Raw genomic sequence first — 27,645 nt, forward strand, 5'->3', positions numbered from 1 at the left:
CCGCCCCACTATACCGCCTGCAAAATGACACTAATTCAGGCATGGGAATTTTGAAGTTCAGAAATTGGTAGGCAGCAGCAAAACACTAACCCTGAGTGTAAGGGTCTCTATGGAGGATGGGAGGAACAAAATTATTATGTAGTTGCTGCACAATTCTTTTTTTTTTTTTTAAACAAAGCACTTCTATCACAAGGAAATAGCTTTCCCCCAGGAAAACCCAGTTTGCATGTTGGGAAAATATGATTCCATCCCCGCAAGAGTGTTCTGCTATGGTTATGGTTGTTATTTGAAATTTGACTGCCTTAGTGTCAGGCATAGTGGTTAGTGACAGCCAATGCAAGCTTTGAGAGGGGGATGCTGATCAATGGAGAAAAGATGTCAACAGGTTCACTAAACTTTTAAGCCATGCGTAGACAAACTAAGGCCCGGGGGCCGGATCCAGCCCAATCACCTTCTAAATCCGGTCTGCGGACATTCCTGGAATCAGCGCGTTTTTACATGAGTAGAATGTGTCCTTTTATTTAAAATGCAACTCTGGGTTATTTGTGGGGAACAGGAATTTGTTCATTCCCCCCCAAAATATAGTCTAGCACTCCACAAGGTCTGAGGGACAGTGGACTGGCCCCCCGCTGAAAAAGTTTGCTGACCCTCGCTTTAAACACTTGAACAGCCACAAATTTATCAACCTTTTTTAAAAAAAAACAACAACAAAAAACCCCAACATGTATTTTTAAACAAGGATTTTTAACGTCTAGAAGTTCTGTTTCATGTTTTAACCATCAATAATCTTAATCCCCCTGTTTTTTGTGCTTCTTGGTGAGTGCCACCTTTCCATTTCTCATTTAACAGCCAAAAACACCAACCAGTTTCTTCTTCTCACCACCCAATTCATATTACATACCTTTTAAAAATTATGTTTTTTACTGCTGAGTAACAGAAATGTAATTTTGTGGCTAAACGTTTCCTTGCTGTACCAGTTGGGTGTTGGAGTGCTCATCTAGCTCCTTCAACAAATGCCACAACCATTTTGCAGGCTTGCTTGGGGGGGGGGAGTGTTATTACATCTGGCAAAGCATTTTGCCAGAAATACTAACTAAACAAGCCGAGCTTTGAGAATAGCTCAGTATGAGGACCATGAGCTCAATGGTATACTTTTATTCAATGGACAAGGTGGTTGTGGGATTCCACCATCCACCCATAGGACTCTGTGGACTGATCCTGCTGGGATAATTAAGAGGCATTGTTTTTCTACTCATGAAATGAACCAAGATTGCTCTCCCCCTACATTTGTATTGTGAAAATGATGTATCATGGGTTACAGGGTTATTTAAATAAATAAATGGTTTAATACTTTTTTTTATTTAAAAACCCCCAGAAAAACGATTTTTAAAAGACTGTCTGACAAAATGCCTGTATTTTGGAAAACAACAGCAACAACAACAACCTAGGAAATTTATGCAGAATAATGCACCAATCTGCCACCAAGACTACTATTCTAAACACCACCACCCTTTTCTTTTTACTGTTGCCCTAGCCTAGTGGCTGTGCAGATTGTGTCCAGTGTGCTCTTTCCGTTTCATAAAAATGGGTAGAAACATGGGGTGACTGCCCTGCCTGCTTCAGATTCAGGGATGGCTGTTGAAAGATGAGACAACTTGCCCACCCACGATCTAACAGAATGCCAGGGGTGAACTTGCAAAGTTTGTAGGACTGGTCTGATTAAAGTTAAAAAAATCTGGATTCACCAAAATGCAGTTTGCTTGGCTTGACATCTGTTCCAATTCACAAACAATTCATCAAAGCTGCATCATTCTCCAGCCCTCTTCCCTCCACCCGCTACCCTGCTCTGTTTGGATAACCATGCAGACTATAAACATTCACAGATTAAGTGTGCCAGTAAACAGCAAAATCTGAGCAGTGTTTTCTGACGAAGGACATCTGGAGGGCTGTCAGGGAACAGCTCTGTGCTGCATTGTAAATCAAGCTAAGCTGAAATCGATGCAACTGCAGTCGCAGGTAAAATGAACTCTCTCAGGTATGAATATGCACATGGCACAAACTGGACCATCTCCATGGAGTTTGCATGCCACTGTGGCCCACACAAGCTATTTGTCTGCAACTGTTCTTGTTTTGTCCCTGAGGCATCTTTTCTATTTGGATCTTTACCAAGGAGGACTAAGAGAAGTGCGCATCTCTCTAGCAGCGCAAATGGTTTTTCCTATCCCTGCTGTCAAACTAAAGCTCAATCACTCCATATTTCATTGTTTGGATGGGAAATGATGTTTACCGCAAAGGTCAGCCATTGACTAGGAAACCTTTTTAGCGCCATTATTTACACTATTATAGGGGATGGGAGAAGAGGGGAGAAACATTTTCCAAACCGCAAATCCGGAATCTCGGCATGGACTCCTTACAAATTCGTCAAAGTTACATATGTTTTGCATTATAGCAAGCAGCAACTCTTTTTGCTCTTAATGAGAAATGACCTTAGTTTTATGAATTTTGTCCATCGCCTATAAAAAATATACAAAAAAAGGAACACAGAACCATATTAGGTTCTGCCATCTGTATTGAAGCACTTAAAGCTGCGGCACTTACCGTTACATGGGACAGTAATAAATCTGGCCCAGTTTTGTAATACTCTATTTCTCTAAATGGTGGTATGTTACAAAATTGTACAACTTAAATTATAAAGCAGGACATGACTGACAAAAAAAATGGGTCACTGTAACTCCTTTTTTCTACATGGTAAGCTCAAGAAATCAGTATTTCAAGTTTCTCCTGAAAAGGCGAAAGTATTTTTGACAGGTTAATTTATGCTGCACCCTGAGCTTCGCAAAGGGGGGGAAGCAGTTTATCATAAACTGGAAGTTTAATTTTCCATTTCAATGGGAGGGGCTGAAAGAGAGCAAGTTGCTTAGGGAGTTCATAGCATCTGAGTTGGGAGCTCAAACTATGTGGTCACTAAATTACATCAGCTCTTGCAAGTGCACAGCCTAACAGACAACGATTGTGACAGACAACGGCACAAGCCAGCTTTCTTGCATTCCAACTGCCTCCCTATCAACTGAAACCACAAAAAGGAGGTGGTTGTATTGGTGGGATAATATAAATGTCACATATTTAACTTTGCTATGTGCACACGGTTGCCTCTGAATTGGCACCATGGGGCAACTGCCTGCATGAAGACAGCCCCTTAGCATTCCTTCCTCTATTGAGAGAGACACACAAGACAGAAAGGCGGGAAACAAGAATACTGAAAGTAGATTAGAGAAAGCATTTGTTAAATAGTATTTTAACTGCGCTAAAGTTTATACATAATAGAACAAAGGCATGCAGTGCTTCCTCTCTCTCCTCAACAGCTGCAGCCCTGTGGCCTTCAGGGAGTTGGGCTAGTCTGCTTCTGTCCTGGCTCGCTCTCCAAGTAAACTGAGTGGGAGGACTCCAGAAAAATAACTTGCGGAACATGTTCATATACTAATTTTTACCCTCTTTAGAACACTGAAATAAAATTATTATTATTATTATTATTATTATTATTATTATTATTATTATGTGTGTGAGAGAGATAAGAAAAATCAACCTGGGAATATAAGAGAATTACTGTATTTTTTGCTCTATAAGACTCACTTTTTCCCTCCTAAAAAGTATGGGGAAATGTGTGTGCATCTTATGGAGCGAATGCAGGCTGCGCACCTATCACAGAAGCCAGAACAGCAAGAGGGATTGCTGCTTTCACTGCGCAGTGATCCCTCTTGCTATTCTGGCTTCTGAGATTCAGATTTTTTTTTTTCTTGTTTTCCTGCTCCAAAAACTAGGTGCGTCTTGTGGTCTGGTGCGTCTTATGGAGCGAAAAATACGGTATTTCCTTCACGTATTCCGTCCCACCACGGAGTGGATTGAGAGGGGGAAAGGGCTTTTCTCCGATCCACTTCCTGCCAATCTTGTTATGGGGCAAGCCAGCTGAGAGACCCAGAGTAGTATGATTGGGCAGATTATAGGACCAGAGGAATGGATTATAGGACCAGAGGAAACAACTTCAAATTCCCACTCAGCCATGAAGCCTACCAGGTGAGCATGGGCCAGTCACCATCCCTCAGACTAACCTAACTTGCAGGTGTGTTTTGAGGATAAAAAGGCATTTGTGGGGGGGGGGAACCATATATGCCACCCCGAGTTCCTTGGTAGAAGAGCAGGACATAAATATAAATTAATGAATAACTGCAAACAGGTAGGAGGAGGAGATAGCTGGTGGATAGGTACGCTTTGCTATCTCGAGACTCGAGATTTCATGTGATGTTTTGTGTGGGGCTCACACTTAAGATGAGAAAGAAACTCTCCTTGCTCACAACCAGCCGCACCTACAGTCTGGTTTTCCTCAATTGCCCCATTCAAAACATTTCTTCCTGTAATACCTTTCAATTTAACACAGCTTTTTTCTTCCCTTCCGTAGAGGAACTCTGCTATTTACCTCATAAAATTTTTATACTGCTAATTCTAAGGGGGGGGGGACCCTCAAATCTGTTGAAATGCACCCCCTCAACCAAACACATAATCTAACCCATGACTTGATATCCTGCTGGTAGTTCCTTAAGTTCCTTAGGTGAAATCTCAGCATCAACTGCCCATCAGATGGCCTTCTTAGCAAGAGCACCTCAGTTGTGGTATGCCCTTCCTCTGAAAACTAGAAGGGTACCAGCTTCCTCAAACCAAGGCAGATGACTGGTCCATGTAGCTTAGTAATGTCTACACTAGGCTTCCTCAACCTTGGCCCTCCAGATGTTTTTGGCCTACAACTCCCATGATCCCTAGCTAGCAGGACCATTGGTCCGGGATGCTGGGAATTGTAATCTCAAAACATCTGGAGGGCCGAGGTTGAGGAAGCCTGGTCTACACTGACTAGCAGCAGCTTTCCAGGGTTTCAGATAGGGGACATTCCTATCCCTACCTGGAAATGCCACAGACTCAACCAGGGACCTTCTGCATTCAAAGCAGATTCTCTCTCTCACTGAGCTATGGCCCTTCCCTTCACTGTGATTTGGCGCAGCATAGCTTTTAGCGTTCCCTGAAGACCTGCTTTTTGTGCAGGCTTTTAAGACGGCAATATTAGCCTCTGCAGTGAAAAGACAACCTATGTGGTGCTTTATTATTATTGTGCTTTATGTATGTATTTGCAGCAGGTGTTCTGGGGTTTTCTGACAGAAGTACAGGATGCAAGTTTTACAGATAAACAAACTTATGACAATGGCATTTGCAGGAAGACGATGTTGGAATAGAATTAGTTCCATTCACTACAATATGGACAGGGACTTCTTATACAGTAGTACCTCGGGTTACATATGCTTCAGGTTACAGACGCTTCAGGTTACAGACTCCGCTAACCCAGAAATAGTACCTCGGGTTAAGAACTTTGCTTCAGGATGAGAACAGAAATCGTGCTCCGGCATTGCAGCGGCAGCAGGAGGCCCCATTAGCTAAAGTGGTGTCTCAGGTTAAGAACAGTTTCAGGTTAAGAACGGACCTCCGGAACCAATTAAGTATGCAACCAGAGGTACCACTGTACAATATTTTCCACATGTGTTCTTCTGTGGAGGAAAGCTGTGTTTGGAACAGTCGCCAGAAGTTCTCTTTGGGTTTATGACAACTGATCTATTGTGACTTGGAGAACAGATGAACTGTTCTCTAAAGCAAATGAATTACCAGGGTAGGGTGGGGCTGAACCCCTCTGAAATTCACTGGGGAGTGGGCAGAAAGGGTGTTTCTACTTCCCCCAGCAAGAATTAATTAAATGTTAGCAACTGACATAACGATTCCCCAGGTGAAAAGAGTACCTAATTCTAATCAGACACCACATGAAGAAAGCAAGTTCTTCAGAGCTCTTTTTTTTTTGGCAGCAGAATGAGACTCCTAGTGAAGGTCCCTGATGCCTCATTACAAGCCTTCTGGAGGAAGAAAAAGAGGCTAATAGCCTCAAGAGCATTTTGACTAGTGCCAATGCAAGCTCCAGGTGCTAGCAAGCTGGAAAAGTCAACCCACCCACAGCCTCTGGCCAGAAAACCCAACCATCATGCTGTGCTGAAATCACTCTGGAATTGTCAGACCTGGATGTGCTTCTTATGCAACCATTTCCCCACATCTGAGTAGATTCAGCTGCATGGGGGAGACCCTGAAAGTGTTGCCAAGTCTTGGATGGAGCTCTTCTCCTTCCTCCCCACACTGATCATCCTAGGCATCACTATGGGCAAGAAGGTTAATAGGGCTAGTTGGTCCCACACAGCTAGAGGCCTGGATCGCAGAAAAGGGGGGAAGAGGACAGCCCTTGTTCCACCTGATGCCCTTCCTGGATTGAGACTGTGTCAAATGAGGAAAGGAATTCTCTACCCATTCAAATACCGTAGTCAATCCCTCTCCCCTCCATCTCCTTTGGCAGAACTGAGAAGCTGAAGGAGAGGAAAAGCCATATATGGATGCAGGTGTGAGAGCAAAGCAGATGGGGCCCTGGTGTGTGGGGGAATTCTGGTGGCCTGATGTTTGCAGGGCTGGTGCCAGCAAAGTGCTTAAGAGCATAAATGAAAGAGCAACTTGATGGCGGAAGGGGAAATCAGTTCAGTCATGAAACTTGCTTGGTGGCCTTAGTCAAACCTCAATTGCTTACACTAAAATTATTAAAATAAAAAAATTCCTTCCAGTAGCACCTTAAAGACCAACTAAGTTAGTTCTTGGTATGAGCTTTCGTGTGCATGCACACTTCTTCAGATACGTATCTGATATCTGATATCTGATTGGTATCTGAAGAAGTGTGCATGCACACGAAAGCTCATACCAAGAACTAACTTAGTTGGTCTTTAAGGTGCTACTGGAAGGAATTTTTTTATTTTGACTATGGCAGACCAACACAGCTACCTATCTACTACTAAAATTATTGCACCTGTAATAGAGGGTGAACATACCAGCCCTCCTGACAGGCTCGTTGTAAGGATTATGCAACAAGAATTGCACTAGGTACTAATGTACCATATTTTTCGCTCCATAAGATGCACCTGACCATGAGACGCACCTAGTTCTTAGAGGGGGAAAGCAAGAAAAAAAAAATTCTGCGCAGAGCATGTAAGCGGCGCTCGCTTTTCTTGCTTTAAACCCTTCCGTCGCCCCTCCCGCTTCACTGAGAAGCCAGCAGAGCAAACTGCGCAGCTCTCGCTGAAGCCAGCAGAGCAAGAGCGATAGCTGCACAGTACCTCTTGTTCTGCTGGCTTCCCAGCAAAGCGGGAGGAGCGACGAAGGGAGCCCTTACAAGGGAGCGCTTAGCAGAACCCGGCAGCGGCTCTTGCTGGCTTTTCTGGGAGGTGTGGGAAGGGACAGAGGGCAGTCTGTCAGTCCCTTCTCCCACCTCGCGGAAAAGCCCCCAAGAGCCGCACACACGCTAGGCGCAGCTCTTTAAAGGGAGTGCTGAGCAGAGCCTCCCACCTGCTTTCGCTCCATGAGACACACACACATTTCCCCTTACTTTTTAGGAGGGGAAAAGTGTGTCTTATGGAGCGAAAAATACGGTAATTTCTTTTTCTTAAGTACTACTGTTATTATTGAGATTAGCCACCACAGAATGATATTGGGTCCAATAAATTATAATCAGGGATGGGAAAGCTGTGGTCCCCTAGCTACTGCTGCACTCCAGTTCCCATCTGCTCCAGCCACTATGGCCAAGGGCCTGAATGTTGTGAGTTGGAGTCCGACAACACCTGGAAAATCCCCATTTTCTTTAAAGGCCTCATTTAAAACTGCATGGCATGCTTGAGCATTTCGCTCCTTGGTTAATGGCTCTTATAAATTGCAAATGACCAGTGTATAAATGGTCTCCTACACCCTACTGTTCCAACTCAATCTACGTTTCTTGCAATTAATTCCAATAGTGATATAGTAGCCTGAACTGTACTGGTAACCAATTCAAAAGGAATTACATACAGGGGCTGAAGAATACTTTCGAAACCACTTTCATCTTATCAGATGATTAAAATGGAGTGTTTTAAAGTCAATACTGATGGCTGTTTTATATATATATATAAAGTTTACCTGGAACAAAATATGTGGTTGATTTAAACCAGTCAAATTCTAAATGGAATCCCAAGAGAGCAGCTTTCACAGTAACGAGGATAACTAGGTAGATGACTGAAACGGTACCTGCAATAAGGGAAGAGGGAAAACCACAAGTCACTCAGATACATTTAAATTAAGTAGGAGCAGAAGTGTTGCTTTTTGATCTCTAGCTTGGACCAACCCAAACCAGCTTCCCTGCCTCCGATCCTTCCCTCTTCACTTGCCCTTTTCTGTGTTTTGTTTTTCATTTGCAAATCAGCTTTGAGATTAATGCAACTGAGATAAAATTATTTTGCATCTTATTCAGCCAGGTTCGAACAAGAGAACACATGGAGAGGGGTCAGAAAATCATGTTAATGCAAGTTTACTTGATGTCAAAGAGAACAACAGCTACCAGACTTTTAGAAGACATCTGAAGGCAGCCCTGTTTAGGGAAGCCTTTAATGTTTGAAGCATTACTGTATTTTAATATTTTGTTGGAAGCCGCCCAAAGTGGCTGGGGAACCCCAGCCAGATGGGCGGGGTATAAATAATAAATTATTATTATTAGTATTATTATTATTATTATTATTATTATTATTGGCTGCTCTAAATCTAAGAAATTTGTAAAAGGGTGGGGGAAAGAGGGAGAGAAAATAACAAAATTCCTGAATGAAATTTATAAACCCTGAGGTTCTGGGAAATGAATTTACTGAAGAGCAAAGGATAAATAAAAAGAACTGGTTGCCTTTTAACACAAGCTTCTTGTATTAAAAAGGTACTGGAAGAGCGATGTGCCCATCTTCCAACAGCCTATTTAGCAGGGCAGGTCGAAGAGAAGGAGTGACCCCACCTACTTTTGGCACTGGCTCCGCCCACTGCTGGCTTCAGTCTTGCCCACCATGAGTATGCAATCCCTGACAGAAAGCAGCCCTTAACAGAAAAAAAGATTGCCCACCCATGTTTTAAGCTTTACAAAAGACATTGGGAGAGATCTGATCACAGATCTGTTGTGTAAAGTGTAGCCTGGCCCTCAGTTCAGGGAAAATGATGCAATATTGACTAACCGATTAAGTGAAAACAGTGGATATCCAATGGGGAAACATTTCAGGTCTTGTGGTAAATGTGGGGCATTCTGCCCCAATACAGACTGTACATTCTCCAGTCAAAGCATTGCCTACCTAAGACGTTGAATTTGGCAAAGAAAGAGGGAGACTTGAAATTCAATAGCAGAACAAGGATGCTCAAGTAAAGAGGAACAGTTTTCGATTTGCTCCATAGCCGTTCAAATTCCTCAAATCCTGAATCACCGGTAGAAGAAAGCGCCCAGGTTCTGTTTCCTGGGACTTCCTTGCCTGCATCACCTGGGCAGATTACTGTAGAACCAAAAGGGAAACAAGCAGTGGTTTACTTCAAGGAAAGCATAACAAGGAGGAGAAATCAGAGCCGAAACATCAAAATGAGTAAGATGCCTACTGTGGTGTGACTTAGCGATAAACAGAGCAACCCACTTGGGTTCTCCATTTAAGGCAGCCAGTGGCTCTCCAGATCTTGGACTGCAGTTCCCATCATCCTGGACCACTGGTTATGCTACCTGGGGCTGATGGGAACATGAGTCCAACAGGATTTAGAGAGTCAGATTCCACGTCCGTAATTTAGGGAAACAGCTGACCGCTTTGGCTGCTGAATACCTGTATGTTGTCTCTTCACGCTCACCCACAACCCTCACCCACTTTGCAGAAAACAATATAAGGAATATCTATGGAATTTGCTTCTCTTAAGAAGACAGAGAAAGTCTCCTCTTCTGCAGGGGGCAGCCATTTTGCATTAAACCAGTAGCATGCAGTGAATTTTTTCATAAGGGAACAGTTAGGGCCAGAGGTGCCAACTTGAGATGGCGCGACGTCTCACGTGTGACATTGCGACATTCCAAAGTTGCGCACCTGAGCATCGCATCTGCCTCCCTAAGCCAGCCAGATGCCACCTGGGCTTTGAGAAGAATGAGGCTTTAATACTCTGATTCATGGGTAGGCAAACTAAGACCCGGGGGCCAGATCTGGCCCAATCGCCTTCTAAATCCAGCCCACAGACGGTCTGGGAATCAGCGTGTTTTTACATGAGTAGAATGTGCCCTTTTATTTAAAATGCATCTCTGGGTTATTTGTGGGGCATAGGAATTTGTTCATTTTTATTTTTATTTCAAAATATAGTATGGCCCCCCCACAAGGTCTGAGGGACAGTGGACTGGCCCCTGCTGAAAAAGTTTGCTGACCTCTGCTCTAATTTACCAGGAGTAAATTAGCCTGGTCCGCCTAGCCCACTGACCGCATGCCACTGCATTAAGCTACACCCCCGCAGTGGCATAGCGTGGGTTGTCAGCATCCGGGGCAAGGCAAGTAATTTGCGCCCCCTAACCCATAGGGACAGAGAGCTGCGAGTGCATCCCCCCCAGATGTTGCGCCCGGTGCGGCTGCCCCCCTGCCCCCCACGCTACACCACTGCACCCCCAACATCCGCCATTCTCAAAATTCCACATGTGCCCCTGAACCCAAAAATGTTGGCAACTATTGGTATACAGCGTTCACCATGTCAGTGTAATTTCTTCCTGGACTATGGATTGCTGACATGAGAACATGCCAAACAAAGCAGCCAACACACAGTTTAAGGGCCTCTTTTAATTAAGTTGCTGGCCCAACAGATACCCTGAACAGGTTGTGCTTTATGTGAGGCTATGCCCAGGGAGGTCACATCAGTGCTGCTAATGCAGCGGTTTGACTTCTCCCCCGGAGGCACACCCCTCTCTTCAAACAGAAGGATGCCGACAATAGAGAGGTAAACAGCAAGGAGGGATTTCAGTACGGCTCACCTGCAAATTCCTTTTACTCATTCAATCTGTCCCCACCCACTTTAGATGTGATTGATTCAGATTCAGGTTAAAGCACTCTAACCTGCTATTGTCATGTGACCTTCGTCAGTGACCTGTGAAGTACAAGATTACCATTTCTGGGGTCTGATGCAAGCAGCTGTCATTAGTAAACAGCTGTGATTTATGGGCAGAGCATGGTCTAACTAAGTATTCTGTGGAATTTTCCTAGAGCAAATCTTTTCATCCCGCACTGGCTGCATGCCAAGCCGGTTACAATGCCCTTAAGCACAAAGCAGTTGGTCATGTTTCAGAAAAGCCAATGGACACGACCGAGTCATCAGCGTTATTTTTGCAAGTCTGTTTACTCTCCATTGTCTGCATAATAGTTACTGTTTTGAGAGAAAGTTGACAGTACTGCAGTAATTCACATGAAACTCTTTTCTGGATTGAGGGGGAAGGGAGTGACAAACCGATTATTATTTTTCACACAGCTTTTGACGCAAACACAGAACCTTATAAATTATGTTTTTGGAAGTTACTATTTGCAATCAGGATTGTTATTAATGTGGTTTTTAAATAAACCTGGGAAAGAAACTTCTGCAATATTTTACTATTTTCAGCCAATTTTATTTTTGGTTAATGTTAGTCATTCAGGATAGACCTAACTACTGCATAAAATCTCTTGGAGATGCATCCCTCTGATTCTAAAAGTATTTTATCTATCACTTTTAAGCAGTTTGCTTTCATTACTTTATATTCCAAAATAATGTTTTTAAAATACAGAAAGATGCTTTGAATCTTAGTATAAATACTATTTATTGAAAGAGAGAGAGAGAATTAGGGGAGGGGGATTGGAAACTTACCTTTAGTGCTCCCATTTGTACCAGGAACAATATCCGTTACATTAATATGATGAGCATAATCTAAAGAGGGAAAGGAAGACAAACAACTTAGGAACATCTCAGCCCTGCAGCTAGTTTCTTCCGAGGTGTATATTGGAACAAACAGGATGCATGCTGAAAGCAACATCCAGTGGACTACTATTTCTGAAGCTGCAGTCTCGTTTTAGGTTTTAACAACAAAAAACAACCTTCCCACAGTTCTGTTCTACTCCTCCAGATGTTGGTAAACTCCCAACTCCCATCAAGCCCAATCAATTCAACAACATCTGGAGGGCACTGGCTTCCCCATCCCTGATCTACAGCACTGAATTTGTGCCAATGTTCACCACCACCACTGGACCTTGTTTACAATGCCCTTGGGCATATGAAGTGAGAGGTTCACATGCACAGCAACTCCCACTTGCTTCTGCGTAAGCACAACAAAATAATTGGGAGAGGCAGCTTCCAGGTCAGGAAAAAGGGCACCCAGGTTAGACCTGGGATTGTAAGCCAGTGGGGCGGAGTGATGAAAAGCAAACAAAACTCACTGCAGTCCACTGAAGGCAACCAACCATGCCCTGGGCCTCCACAACCTCTCTCAATGCCAATGGAAACTACCATACTTTTCGCTCTATAAGATGCACTTTTCCCCCTCCAAAAATTAAGGGGAAATGTGTGTGCATCTTATGGAGCGAATGCAGGCTCCATGGCTTCGGCAAAAGCAACGCAAAGCCTCCGGAGCGCAGCACACCGATCCCCTTGCTCTCGTGACTTCAGGGATAGCCGCCCGAAGCCTCAGGAGAGCAAGAGGAATCAGTGCACACCGATCCCTCTTGCTCTCCTGGCTTCGCTTTGCTGGAGAGGCGCTGCACAGCTTTCCCTCTCTGCGCAGCACCCCTTCAGTGAAGCAGGAGGAGAAATGGAAGGGGCTCCGCTTCTCCTGCCGCTTCGCTGAAGGGGCGCTGGGCAGAGAGGGAGAGAATTTTTTTTCTTGTTCTCCCCCTCGAAAACTAGGTGCGTCTTATGGTCGGGTGCATCCTATAGAGCGAAAAATACGGTAGTAAGTTTACTACCCCTCCTTCTCTCTCCCCACCTCTTCTCTCCTAACCTTATACTGTAATACCACATTAAAGTCTCACATCAAATACAACTTTTAAATTATAAACTAGCCAAAGAATTAATGCTTACAAGCACTCTGCAAAATTTCTGGATCTGGTGTTTTCAGAGTAAAATTGTGTCCAGGCAATGAGAATATGTCATTTGCATCAGTTCCATTACCCTCAATTCATCCTTCCTTGCTTGTCTCCCAAGTTTCAGGAAAGCAGTAAGGAATTTCTATCAGGTTTGCACCAGATCAGTGGGACCTGGACAAGAGCCTGATCTTGCTGCAATCCTGGCTCTTATTATGTCTAGACCTCTGCTCACTTGCAAGCCTGTTCCAAACCCTTTTGTGTTTTTGTCATTACTTTGTCCAGAATATCTCTGCAATCATTAGGCAGCAAGAACTTTTAAAAAACAACAACAGCGTAATCTATTTAAAGATACTTACAAGAGTACAAGGAGCATTTTTTAAAAACCAAAAACCTGTGATTCTGCAACTTAGCCTGGGCTAACTTTTCTTTCTATAGTGAACTACATTGCCATCTGCTGGATAAATGGCTTAAAACACCTGCTGTTTCCACAATGAAGAAAGACTGTGGCCCACTTTAAAACACCAGCCAATTATGCCTACTCCGATTTACTAAAAGCCAAATTAAGACTTGCTTACATGTTTAGGATTAGTGCAAACACCAAACCCATTTAAACAGCCTTCTAAAATATACTCCTATGATGCATCTGAGATAGTATGGAAACATATTTAAGATGTATATAGAAGCATATATGTAAGATATATTTAAATTAAAATGTTAACATTGAACAGCCTCCCCAAACTGCTGCCCTTCAGATGTTTTGGACTGTAACCCAAGTCAGTCTGTAACCCAAAACATCTGGAGAGCACTAGGTGAGGGAAGCTCACCTGAGAATGATGCTCAGATCTCAAAAGATAGCCAAAAAATATAAGGACCTGCATGTTTTCATAACATTTAAATTAGTTCCAGGGCACCACAATGTGCAATGTTGAAGAGATTCCTAGGAATCGGCATGCTTAATAAAGGGCACTACTATAATAATTTATTTCAAATATTGTGCATTTGTTTATACAGAGAAGTTTGTTTTCTCAGAGATCTTAGTACGCACACTGTAACAGTCTATTCAGTGTGATATTTGAGTTTTATAAGCAGGTTTTCTAAAGGGCGAATTTATTTAGAGTATTTTTATAGTGCCCTTTGAGTATATTCTCAGGATGATTATAAAAATGAACAACGATGGTTTGGTTTACAAGTCATTTTAAACCACAGTTAACCTTAACTATGATTTAAAGGGGAATGCACAGCATTCTGGGGCACAGGAAAACAATCACAGCTGCTTCATTTGTCGTGATGCCATGCTACTTCAAGGTAAAGCATGGTTTGGCTTAGCGTTACATCCACACCTGAGCTCATGGTTTGTCTCTCTTCGGACAAACCATGAGCTGCAACCAGATTATGTTCTTGGCCCACTCATGCTTTGCTTGGAGAGAGACAAACCACAAGTCTGGTTTCAGACACAACGCTAAGCCAAATCATAGCCGAGCACCTGGCAATGTGGCAGCTGTTGTTCAAAGCGACGTGCAAGCAAGGCCAGTACAAAAAATAGTAAGAAGAAAACTCATAGTCTTCCTCCCGAGAAGACATGTGCAGGATTGCACTGCAAGTTATTTTATGTATATGACACTTTTCTACAGCAGACGGTGTCTAAAGTGGCTTGCAATAAACACTCACATAATTACACACACTGAAACATAGACCAAAACAGCTTTTAACAGATGCAGCCATGAGTTCTGCTATGAACTATTACATATTATTTGCCAGGTAGGAAAAACCAAGGCCCAGCTGCAAGGAATGAAAAGAAAAGTTCACACTTACTATAAATAAATATCCCCGTGTTGTAAAGGAAATTGGACATGAGGACCCAGTAAACCACCATGGCTCCAATAAGAGATAACAACGAAAACAAAAGGCTAGACCACTGACCGAATGATCCAAAGTAATACTTGCAAACATCTGGGAATTCCCAAGTTGAGGTATCTATTAAAGCTGGGGGGGACGGGACACATTAAGCATAGAGTTAATACTAGAATTCAATAATCTAATCATTACTGCTTACACATACTTTGCATTCTGAAGATTCCTAAACATTAAGATATCACAGATTCTCAACAATTGATGCTGAACATCCTAACAAAGTGAAATAAAAGCCTATTGCTTTTAAAGTTATTTGCAAAAATAAAGGTAGCGTACGTTTTTAAAATAGCAACAAAAATATCTAAAATACAATTATAGCATTTAAAGCAACCACCAAGCAGCAAGCAGAAGAAGGGTTGTTGACGTATTAGAAGGCATGTTTTCACTTGCCTTCTAAAAACAAGGGAGATGAGTAATGTCTTTCCGAATACCAGCTGCAGGAAATCGCAGGTGGGCAGTGCACTGTTGTGCTCATGGTCAGTTTGCAGGCTTCCCACAAGCATCTGTTTGCCCATGGTGAGAAAATTTTGCCCAGAAAAGGCCCCAGAAAAGGCCTGAACTGAACCTTGTGTATAGATGGGCTTTATAAATTTGATTTTAAGATATTGGGTGGACTGCGCATAGGATTGCCAAGTGAAGGTTGCAGGAATGGTACAGAAAAACATGAAGTCAGATTTCTGCTAAGTTAATAATTACAGTGGTACCCCGCAAGACGAATGCCTCGCAAGACGGAAAACCCGCAAGACGAAAGGGTTTTCCGTTTGCGAGTTGCTTCGCAAGACGAATTTCCCAAGAAGCAAGCCCATAGGAAAATCTCCGGGGACCTCTTTTAAATGCTGGCAGTGGGGAGCAAAGCCTCCCCCCCCTCCGGCCTTCAGAAGAGGTCCAGGAAGGCCGGCGGGGGCCGAAAGGCTTTGCTCCCCACCGCCAGCATTTTAAAAGCAGTCCAGGATAGCAGGGAAGCGCTTCCCGCTATCCCGGACGGCTTTTGAAGGCAGGCGGGGGGGGGGAGCAAAGACTTTCGCCCCCCGCCCGCCTTCAGAAGAGGTCCAGGACCTCTTCTGAAGGCCGGCGGGGGGCAAAAGTCTTTGTCCCCCCTGCCTGCCTTCCCAGGGGCTTTTAAATCACCCCGGACAGCGGAGAAGTCCTCCGCTGTCCCGGGGCGATTTTAAAATGCCGCCCGCCAGCATTTTAAGATCGCCCCGGACAGCGGAGAAGTCCTCCGCTGTCCCGGGGTTTTTTAAAATGCTGGGGGTGGGAAGAAAAGCCCTTGTCCCCCCCCCCCAGCCTTCAGAAGAGGTCGGGGGACAGACTGTCCCCGGACCTGGTCTGAAGGCTGTTTCCACAGGAACGCATTGATTGATTTTCAATGCATTCCTATGGGAAACCGTGCTTCGCAAGACGAAAAACTCGCAAGAAGAAAAAACTTGCGGAACGAATTAATTTCGTCTTGTGAGGCACCACTGTATTAAGCGCCAGAGACCTCGTAAACATTGCATTAAGTTAAAGCTTTGTATCAATAGCAAACTTGATGAGTGTATCCAACTGATGAGCAGGCATAGTACTGGAATTAATGGACCTAAGTTACTCATGGATACAACCCTAAGTCTCTGACTGGGGATCCTTTTGTAGTAAAAACGGCGCACCCACACACAAGAGGGAGGCTATATCTTTAAAAAGTAACAGTAAGGAACTAACAGTAATAAGGTGGGCAGATACAACAGTGAGATCAGTTGTGGCTTTTCCTGTCACTGCAGTATGTGACAAGAAAAGGGAAACCAAAAACCTTTGGCCAGCGTTACAGGAAATGTGACTCTGTGTAGGTCTACGAAACCACAATTGGGGAACCTGTGGGCTTCCAAACATTTGATGGACTACAATTCCCATCAACCCTAGCCATTGACAATGCTGGCTGGTGTTGATGGGAATTGGAGTCCAGCAACACCTAGAGCGCCAAAGGTTCCTCACTGTTGCATTAGACTCCTGCGTCCCTGCCACACAGCCTGCTCACATGCAGTAGCCCTTATTCATTGCCATTTATGGCAAAAGGTTAATAGCTTGCTTTCAGAACAAAGTGGAATTGCACAGAGCAAGTGTTCCATTATCAAGCAGATTCAGCTGGAACTGCTCCTGATGAAAAGGAGTTCTCAGATGGAACCCACCCTACAACAGGCAGGAATAGCTTAGGGTCACTATTTTATAAATAAATAAATACAATTTTTTAACATTTATACCCCACTCTTCCTGGTTTAAAAACCAGGCTCGGGGCAGCTAATATCAAATATAAAACATTGATTAAAATGCAACTTAAAACAGCATAAAATACAACAAAAATGCAGCATCAATATCAATAAAATTCAAAACTTCGGGGGGGGGGGACCAGTCAGTAGACATCGAACGATCACAAGGGCTAACAGGCCAAGTTGGTCCTACTAAGGCCAGCAAGGAAACCAGGGAAGAATTTAAATGTGGGGCCCCAGAAAGGGTTTTTTCATAGAAGAGGAAAGGGACAAGGGAATAGAGGATCAGGCTAATTCAAATTGAAGGCAGAATAGCTCTGCCTTACAGGCCCTGCAGGGCCCTAGTCTTGTGGGACAGAGCATTCCACCAGGTCGGAGCTGTCACTGAAAAAGCCCTGGCCCTGGTGGAGGATAGTGTAGCTTCCTTAGGGCACGGGACCTTTGAGCTATTATTATTCATGGACCTTAGGGTCCTCTGCAGGACATACCAGGAGAGGCGGTCCCGTAAGTATGAGTATTGTAGAACTACAATGTCTTCAACTCCAGGGCGCAGCAATACATTAAGATGGTGGCTCCCAGAGAGGATACAAGGGCAGGTTCTAGGGCCTTGATGGTGGGCCCTGCTGAGAAGCCAGCAGCTGCCCAAGAGGGTCATGTGCCAATGCCAGGCCTGTTTAAGAGCTACTCCAGGATAGCAGGAATGTTTCTCTTATTGAAAGAGCACTAGAAGCAGTGAGCAGTCTTCCCTGGCTGTGTACAGCCACAGTGGAATTGGGTGTTTTAATGCACACTTTCAGTTATACACACCTAGGCGAAATAGCTCTAGGATCGGTGCATCATGAGAACTGAGCATGCGCTATAGAACATGTCCGACTGCCTACACTGCAAAAATCAATGTGGAAATAAGTCCCTGTAGCAGAACACCACAATCACACAGATAAATAGTACTGAAACTCATACTTACGTATCATTGTCCTCGATTTCACAACTCTGTAGCAACAGTAAAGTGTCAATACTCCCATTAACAAAATAATAACAATTCCAGAGGTAAATCCAGCCTGTTTTTTAAAATGAAAAAAAAGGATTAGCATATTGTGACATTGATGCAAATTAAATTACACCCACACATTGCTGCATTAAGATTGACCTTGACACACCTGTAAGTTGCCTTACCTGTTTTATTCCCCAGGGAATACTTAATATAGATGTACCCATCATTGTATTCCAGATCATAAATCTGAGGGGAGAAAACATGCACACGTAAAAATATGAGAAACTAAAACTGATCGTGGAAGCTTTTTCTACGTATCATGAATTTGTGACAAATAATGTACTTCATATCTACCATGCTTGGAAAGCATTTCACATACATAGTTACTATGCTTGAGTTTTTGCCGTAACCATCTGTACAGCCATCTATTTTGTAAGCCGTTCCTAATGGACTATACACGTAGATTTCTTCTGGAGCAGGAAGTACGTGATCAGGAGCCACCTAACAAAAGATGAGAACACAAGGCCTTAGTGACAGTGTAAGTCTCTGGTGCTGCAATGCAGTACTCCTGTATTCGCAGAAGAATTCAAGAAGGCACTTCAATCCCAGTTTTAAGCAAGTTCTGCCCATTGAATTCAACAAAGCTTACTTGAAATGCAACAGTGCAAATGTTATTTAATATTTGAGCTTCTATGTTGTGTGGGAGGGGAGCTTTTAAAAACTGAAAGGGAAAAAAACCTGGCAAAAGTAAAATAATGAAAAAAAGAGAAATGTTAAGTGCCTATGTCTGCTGTCCAACACTTACAATCCTAAAAGTACTGTAAATCCAAATGAATTAAGGTGAGCGTCCATAATATGGTAGCCCAAGCTATAAAATATAATAAGACAATTGACTCATTCCCATATTATACAATTAAGGCACATGGTTTCTCCTTAAAGCAGCTTGGGTACTGTAGTTTACCCCCTCACAGAACTACAATTCACAGCAGTCTTGAACTACAGTCCCCATAATTATTTTTTGGGGAGGACACCATGTGCTTTGAATGGATGGTGTTAATCAGCCCAGTGATAAGCCAAACCATGGTTGAGTGTGAATGAGTAAGTGGGCTGATGTACTGTTACAAAAGCTGCTACCTCTTCGCTTCTCTCCCCATCCTGCTGCACTACTGGGGACTAAGTACTGGGACTTACTCCAGCTTAGTGTTTTATGTGAACCTGAACTTGGGGTTTGTCTTGGCCAAACAAGCAATGAGTGGTAAGACGAGCAAACCTTGGTTACACCTCATAGTTTGTTTGGTGCTCCCACACCTGGGAGTTTTGCAATAACTTGTCTTTTGCTTACCAGTGCTCTATCTGAGGGCGACGCAAGCCTGCTGTAGTAATGAATCCGCTTATTCATTGCTGAAGCTTCATCTGTAATTCTCTGCGTATCATCATTCACAGTAACAATATTTGTAGGTTCTATATGGAATGGCCTGGAAGAGAAATAAAAAACATAATAGTCTTTAAAGCCATAATCAACAGAAGACTAACATTAGAGGTTGATAATGGAACAAAATAGTCCAGCATTTGATTCCCACAATGCCCAACCAGATGCTTATCAAAAGCCTGTGAGTCAGATATGAGTAAAGTAGCATTTTCTTGCTCATGTCCCCCAGTACACTGCCTTTAATACTGGAAGCACAATTTAGGTGTCATCACAAAGAAAGCTCAGGCTGATGCCATAATGAACCTTAGCTGGCTGCTGGGCCTCTGCTGAAGATCTCAATTTGTGAGCAGGTCTGTTTGGGAGAGTAGTTGCTTAAAGCTGAATGGAGCCTTTTAGGTTAACCAAAACACCTTAAATTTTGCTTGCCAGCACCCAGGCAGCCAGAGCATTCCCATCAAAATTGATGTTGTATGATGATGAAACTCTCTCCTACTCTGCAAATTCTCTCCTCCTCAGCAATCTAGCTGCCATTCTGCACTAGCTGCAACTTCCAAAGCAGCTTTGAGGGCAGCCCCTTAGAGCACATTGCAGTAATCCAATGCATGAGTCATTATAGCCACACTATCCATGGCCTGGAATGACTACAGCTGGTGCACCAGCTAAAGAAGAAGAAGAAGAAGAAGAAGAAGAAGAAGAAGAAGAAGAAGAAGAAGAGGAGGAGGAGGAGGAGAAGGAGAAGGAGTTTGGATTTGATATCCCGCTTTATCACTACCCGAAAGAGTCTCAAAGCGGCTAACATTCTCCTTTTCCTTCCTCCCCCACAACAAACACTCTGTGAGGTGAGTGGGGCTGAGAGACTTCAGAGAAGTGTGACCAGCCCAAGGTCACCCAGCAGCTGCATGTGGAGGAGCAGGGACACGAACCCGGTTCCCCAGATTACGAGTCTACTGCTCTTAACCACTACACCACACTGGCTCTCAAGTGTAAAAGCTAGTAAAAGACACTCTTAGCTGCAGGGGTCACTTAGACCTCCAGCAGCAATGATGGATCCAGGTGGACTCTCAGCCACGTGCTTATTTAGAGGGAATGCAGATGGGGTTCACATGGCTGAATATTCCCTTCATACAAATATAACAGAGTTCTGTAGCACCTAACAAATTTACTAAGGCCTAAGTTTTCACAGGCTCTGTATGAAAAGATTTCCTCTATACAGAAAAATGTCAGGGAGGTGGCTAGGCTTGAATCCTGCCTAAAAGATAGCAACACTGACTGGAAACTTCAACATCGCTTACAAATCACATTAAAAATCATAATAGTTTTTTAAAAGACACAAAGAGTACAAGAGGTGACTCATATGTTTAGAAATCAACTGGCCTATTTGAAAAGATACAATCTCACTTGCTCTGTATCATTTGTTGCATGGGTCCACATCATAACCACAAAGATCAATTATGGAAGGAAAGAACCACAAAAACCACACACACTTTTTCTTTTAGCCACAACAGTGTCACGCCAGCTAACTAAATACCAATGAAACTGTCCCCCAAAACAGCAATTTACATATACTCGAGCAGCTTCTACTTAAGGAAACCAAGGGAACAGTATCAACATTTGAACAATATGGATTAAACATTACCTTGAAGACCTCCCAAACTGAGACAGCACTAAGTGGCTCCCATGCAGACTTCTATTACCTGACTGTATGCCCTTTTAACATATAGCAAATTACCCCCCAAGCACACGTCAATCTAAGGCTACAAGAACAAGTATTCTCAAAAAGTATTAGCTGGTGGGCCACAAGCTTCCTAACTTTCCAAAAACACACTGCTAACTAATTATTACTGCAAAATTATATTCCCCACCTCTGCTGCTTTTTAGAGCTGATTCACACACATAATTTATCAGGTCCTGTGACAAGCTACACCTGCCTAAATTCCCTCTTCTACACAAGGATTAAAGGTGCAGGAGCACTGCCTTCTCTTCGCATCAAGCCATCCCAAATCACAGCTGATCGCAAAGTCTTCTTTGTGGAGCTTGACCCTGTGAAGGGTCAACATGCCTTTATATTGCACTTTGCAAATTGCATCTGCAAGCTGTGATTGGAACAGTACAGTGGTGCCCCGCAAGATGAATGCCTCGCAAGACGGAAAACCCGCTAGACGAAAGGGTTTTCCGTTTCTGAGCTGCTTCGCAAGACGATTTTCCCTATGGGCTTGCTTTGCAAGACGAAAACGTCTTGCAAGTGTTCCGTTTTTCCCGCTCCCCCCCTTTTTCTAAGCCGCTAATAGCCTTTTAGCCACTAATCTGCTAATCCTTTAATAGCCGCTAAGCCTTTAATAGCCGCTAAACCGCTAATAGCGCTAATCCGCTAATAGGGTTGCTTCGCAAGACGAAAAAACCGCTAGATGAAGAGACTCTCGGAACGGATTAATTTCGTCTTGCGAGGCACCACTGTACACAATGCCACTTAACTTAAGGGCATGTTCAGTGCTCCTAAGCTTTAGGTGTGTTTGCTTGAATCTGTGTAAGGGGGGTGGGGGTGGGGACATGCATGCAAGCCCCATCCCCTGACCTTGTCTGTGTTGAGCAATAAAGGTCTGTGGGGGAGTTTGCTTGAATGTGAGTAGATCAGGGGAGCCTGCTTTGTCAGGATCACTGATAACACAAAGGGTTTTACTCATGTTCAGATGAATGAGAGTAAAAAAAAACACCTGCAGACCTCTCCTGCTCAAAGTACTCCTGCCTGCCTGAGCAGTCAGGAAACATATACCAGGAAAATGATCTCTTTCAGCTTCTGCCTTCTGGAAGAAGGTACGGGGTTATAAAGACTAGGACTAGCCACCTGAGAAACAGTTTCTATCCAAATGTGGTTCCAGTTTCAGATAGGTAGCCGTGTCGGTCTGCCATAGTCAAAATAAAAAAAATCCTTCCAGTAGCACCTTAAAGACCAACTAAGTTAGTTCTTGGTATGAGCTTTCGTGCGCATGCAAATGAAAGCTCATACCAAGAACTAACTTAGTTGGTCTTTAAGGTGCTACTGGAAGGAATTTTTTTATCCAAATGTGATTTTGGTTTTAAATGCAGTGTAAGGTAGTCTCTATGGGAGTATATTGTATTTAATTATGGGGTATCAGCTGCGGGTTAAACCACAGAGCCTAGGGCTTGCCGATCAGATGGTCGGCGGTTCGAATCGCTACGACGGGGTGAGCTCTCGTTGCTCAGTCCCTGCTCCTGCCAACCTAGCAGTTCGAAAGCACGCAAAGTGCAAGTAGATAAATAGGTACCGCTCCAACGGGAAGGTAAACAGTGTTTCCGTGCACTGCTCTGGTTCGCCAGAAGCGGCTTAGTCATGCTGGCCACATGACCCGGAAGCTGTACGCCGGCTCCCTCGGCCAATAAAGCGAGATGAGCTCCGCAACCCCAGAGTCGGCCACGACTGGACCTAATGGTCAGGGGTCCCTTTACCTTTTATCAGTGTTTTTAGGGGGCTGGGATAGCTAGGATATCAGGCTTGTTGTTTTTTGAATGTCTAATGTAGATTTTTTTCAATTTCGTTGTTCTGTATCGGACAGTGACAATAAAGATTATTGTAATAGGAGATGGAGCTTGCCCCCGTCTCTATGGACAAGTTTAGCATTTGTGTCTTCAGGCAAATATTCAAACATGCCTTTCGACTTTTTCCCAATCAATGCTACTGCTACAGCATGTGGGAAACTCAGGAACTCGTTTAGATTACAGAGGACAGCAGCAAGACACCTATTCAGTTCAAATCATAATACATTTTACCTAAATCCAGCAGATATCCTGATGCAACACAAGTGTCATAGCCATTCTACAAGTAACATTCAAGTTAAGAGGTTACTGAGCTGGAGGATAAATTGCAGGAAGTAGCATCAAAATGAAGAAAATATGAAGCCAGACCAAAAATACTAAGTAAAAGAGATCTTAAGTATTTATTTCCTCTCACCTTTTGTATTTAAAGTCTTCTGGGTTAAACTGAATATTAAGGGCTCCAATGTCATTTTCATCACCTCCAACAGGGACCAGAAGAGGACTAGTATCTTCTTCCATATCTGGAGAACGATCTTCTACCAAATGTAGTAAATTATTATAACCTTAAAGAAAGTGAAATAAGTAAGTTACTGCAAGTGATCATCACTACATTTCCTCAAAATATTATTTCTTCAGGAAGACAGGACCTCCCTTAACTTTATTAAGCTCTGAGTCTAAAATTGCCTAACTATATAACCTTTCAATAAGCATCTAAGATTTATGTTTTGACATTTATTTGGCAAAATGCTTTAAATTGGGGGTGGGGAAACTGTAGTCCACCAGAAGGAGTTGGATTACAAACCCCATTATCCTGACCATTGGCTAGGCTGCCTGGGGCTGATGTAAACTGGAAGTCCAGCAACAACTAGAAGGCCTGAGATTCCCCATGCCTGCTTTAAATGAACAATTTATATGACTGTTCCCCGTTGGCTGGGCTTTAAAATACACTGGTTTATTTTTCATTCAAAAATTAAACCACAGAAGTTCTGGACGAACAATGCTGTGCATGATTACACAGAAGTAGGTCACACGGAGATCAATGGCACCCAGGTAAGAGTGCACAGGATCGTAGCCTAAGTAGTAAAATGTTCAAGTGGGACAATGACTGAAAAACAGTGTGGAAAATTTAACATACTATCAGGAGAGGTTAGGTCTCAGTGTATTGTTTTTACAGGAGAAGTGGAAGACTGGAAATAGAAATCCATGTTCCAGAGAAAGCCCAGCATATTTTTAACTGATAAGAAACCTCTCCCCCAGAAACTAGCTGATTCAATAGAGTCATGGGAAGTTAAAAGATAACAAAGCAACTACTGGTCTGATGTTTACCAGTCACAGAATTTAGGAAGCTATATTATCTTGAGCTGATTGTATAAAGCTATAAAAATGTATAGTAGTAGTTTTTTCTGGGAAATCTCATTGAGAGGAGGCGTAGAGTTATTTTGGAGTTGCAAGTTCAAAGCTTGTTAGCTGCAATATCCTGTAGGTCTGTTCCTGATTTGCATTTAATAATGTTCACTTTGAATACATTCTAATCCTCTACTATGTTAAGTATGTTAGTACATAATCTTCACAATAGTATCTGAAAGTTTAACTGACATAACCCATAAAACTGAGGTCAACATCTGAGTTGGAAAAATCTCAGTTGTTTCAAATAAAGAGGAAGTTGCTGCTTGGTTCAACACCGGATGTGTGTAAGCGATCTGAATAAACACATTTGCAAATATCTGCTCTTCAAAATAAGCTTTGGAACACCCTAAATCACAGGCAGACGACCCTGATTCCATCTAAAACTGCCCCATGCTTTCCACCCCTGTCTGTTTCCCCTGTAATTTTATACTTAACAGTGCTTTCGTTCTCTTTCTATATAGCTTCAGAACAATTGGAAATAACAGTATTTTATTTGATTAAAATATTTTAAAAACACTCTTTCCATAGTTGTATGGCTTTGGGAGAAATATCCCTCCAAACCAATAGGTGTCTGAAAACAAATGGGTAGGCTTCTGTAAATTTTAAATTACCTTGGTGCCCCCTTCTGGAGTGAAAGGTGATTCATGATTATTTTCATAAATTAATAATCTGTATGTGCAACACACTAAAGACAACATGGAATTATTTTTATTTGATTTCCAGAACAGTAGCTGCTCTGCTTTTTTGTATATATTTTAAACAATATTCTCTGTTTACTTGAGGGTAACCTCATCAAGCACAATAGGGTTTAATTCTGAGCAAACCTGCATAGAATCAGAAATTCTAATCTGTAGGAGCCAGATTACTCTTGATATAATGTAGCCTTTGACCAAAAACAAATGCTTACCCCTGCCCAGATCATCTATTCCCCTGGCTGGAAGGCTGTCCCTAAAAGATCTCTCAGCTTTTTTTTTTGGGGGGGGGTGGACAGAGGGCCACATTTACCCTGTGCCAAAGCTTTTAAAACCTATTCCTTACAATGCATTTCAGACATGAAGACCCTCATATGGAGTTTTGTTCCCCAAAACATGCAGAGCGGCAGCAGTTGAAGATCTGGGGGTTCCCAAAGCTTATTTCTGGGTACAAAGACCCTGCAGTGGGGTAAAGCATCTAAGGAACTGGCAGCGAGAAGAATCAAACCAGCCTTGTTAAAGGACGATTATCCAAACAAAAGATGCTTAAGTTCCATTTATTTCAATGGGGCAGCGTGGGATATATTTAACATTCTCCCGAAATTAGTGGGACTTAAAGATTCTTTACTTCTGGCTACACCATAGGCAGAGTTTTCAGTTCCCTTGATAAAACTTTAAATCTCATCAGCGCCAACAGGCTGACGTTGTCGCTACTGTGGAGCATTTACCACAAACAGAACTTGAGATTTCAAACTTGGATTCTTTTCCTTCACCCATCCAAATAAAGGAGCGATTAAAAAAAAAAAAAACCTCTGTTGCGCTACCAAAATCCCGAAGATCTCTTTTAACTTGAGATCTGACTGAGGAGAGAGCAAGAAAGAGACGGACTCCTGTTTTCTCCAGCTAAATGACGCCGTTGCCTTCTTCTGACAACCGATAACCCATTTATTTGCAAATGTCTGCTATATTAGAGCAGGCACTTGACCACACGAGCAACTGACCCCTTACTCAGTAGCAAGTCTCGCTGAGTTCCGCGGACCTTGCTCCTAGGTAAGGATGCACAGGGACTGCAGTCTAAAGGCTGGTGATCGGTGTGTGTGTGTTATTATTATATATATATATTTAACACAAGTTTAATTGAAATCTAATGCAGATTCTGTACCTGGACTCCGCTCCGCCTGATCTCAGTCTGCCACCATTCACCGGTACGAGGCTGCTGCCTCGCTTGAGTCATTTCCAGTCGAAAGCTGTAAACAGGAAGAACTTTTGCTGCTCTCAGCACCGATAGAGCGGACTCCCTCAGTCCTCCATCGGCACATCCGCCATCCAAACGAACGGGATCTGAAGCATGGGATCCACCATAGAGATGTCGACATAGAGCGGCTCCCACTCTGCGCCCATAGAGCTAAGCCAGCCGCAGAGATATAACATCTCAAGAGTGACACACGCCCGCTTCCCTTTTCGAGTTTAAGGTCTCTTATTTCCCACCGCTAGGAGGGGTGGAAGCGCAGGGCGGCGCGCCTGTGTAAGGTGCGAAGCGTGTGCAACCCGTTCATTTTGAGAGGGAGATGGCAGATACAGTGATTAGCATTTTCCAGTCCTTTCCTTACAAAGGTGACTTGCCAGATGTGCCATCTGGAGTTGTTTTGGAAGGGAATCTCTTCTGACATCAATAGACAGGCAATATTATGTTAAGAACATGATAAAATGCCAGCAGTTTCATAATGGCACCAGCCAAATTGTAATTTCTGCTTCAGAAATTGGTCATTTATTTTGCCTGGTCCGTTCCTATGTTCAAAAAACCCTCTTCTGACGTGTTCTCTGGTTTCAATGCATGTACCACCTGTGCGGTGATTTCAGGAGACACTGGCGAAGCTAGGCTTTATTTCACCCAGATCAAAGACCCAAGTTTGACACACACACACACAATGTGAATTGTGGACATACACACACAGGTTGGGACATCACCACGGAAGTGGCCTGCGATATCCTCGAAAGCTTGCGCAAGGAAATCTGTTAGGTGCCACAAGGCTCCCAAATGCAACTACAACACTGAAAGAAATCCTGATAATGTGGGAAATGTGCAGGGTTGTACTGGAGACCGGTTGTGGAGATGTATTTCACCTATACAGGTCAGACATTTCTGAAAAGACTCTCCCCACCCACACCCACCCCGAGTTGTCAGCTTATCTACTTCAACCCCCCCACCCCAATACTAGATGATTGCATCCCCTCTCCCAATCTTCACTAAGATATTAAAAACTCTGTTACATTAACAGGTATTTAATGTAAGCAGCTATCTGTCAGTGCCCCCACCATCTTAAAAATTAAGATAGAAAGTGGAATACAGTATTTCAAGGCTATTCTTATGTGACACAGCCTCCACCCCATTCAGCTTGCAATAAGGAGATGA

At 43.2% G+C, this 27,645-nt stretch overlaps 1 protein-coding gene across 2 annotated transcripts in view; it reads right to left on the reverse strand.

Annotated features, from left to right (window-relative positions):
* The window catches only part of SLC38A9 (solute carrier family 38 member 9), a 46,409-nt gene extending 19,762 nt beyond the window's left edge, over positions 1-26,647 (reverse strand). The window contains exons 1-10 of one of the 2 annotated variants that reach the window (XM_082242006.1): positions 26,395-26,647; positions 23,549-23,696; positions 19,495-19,627; positions 18,532-18,653; positions 18,335-18,398; positions 18,126-18,219; positions 14,823-14,993; positions 11,800-11,859; positions 9,252-9,446; positions 8,068-8,175 (exon numbers count right to left, since the gene is read on the reverse strand). In XM_082242006.1, the coding sequence (XP_082098132.1) occupies positions 8,068-8,175; positions 9,252-9,446; positions 11,800-11,859; positions 14,823-14,993; positions 18,126-18,219; positions 18,335-18,398; positions 18,532-18,653; positions 19,495-19,627; positions 23,549-23,652 (1,051 nt within the window). In that variant the 5' untranslated portion in view covers positions 23,653-23,696; positions 26,395-26,647. The remainder of the gene's footprint in view (positions 1-8,067; positions 8,176-9,251; positions 9,447-11,799; positions 11,860-14,822; positions 14,994-18,125; positions 18,220-18,334; positions 18,399-18,531; positions 18,654-19,494; positions 19,628-23,548; positions 23,697-26,394) is intronic. The other variant, XM_082242005.1, reaches the window with a different exon arrangement.
* Between the last annotated feature and the right edge of the window lie 998 nt (positions 26,648-27,645).

This window comes from Podarcis vaucheri (genome assembly GCF_965113315.1).
Source record: "Podarcis vaucheri genome assembly, chromosome: 11".
Classification (NCBI taxonomy): Eukaryota; Metazoa; Chordata; class Lepidosauria; order Squamata; family Lacertidae; genus Podarcis; species Podarcis vaucheri.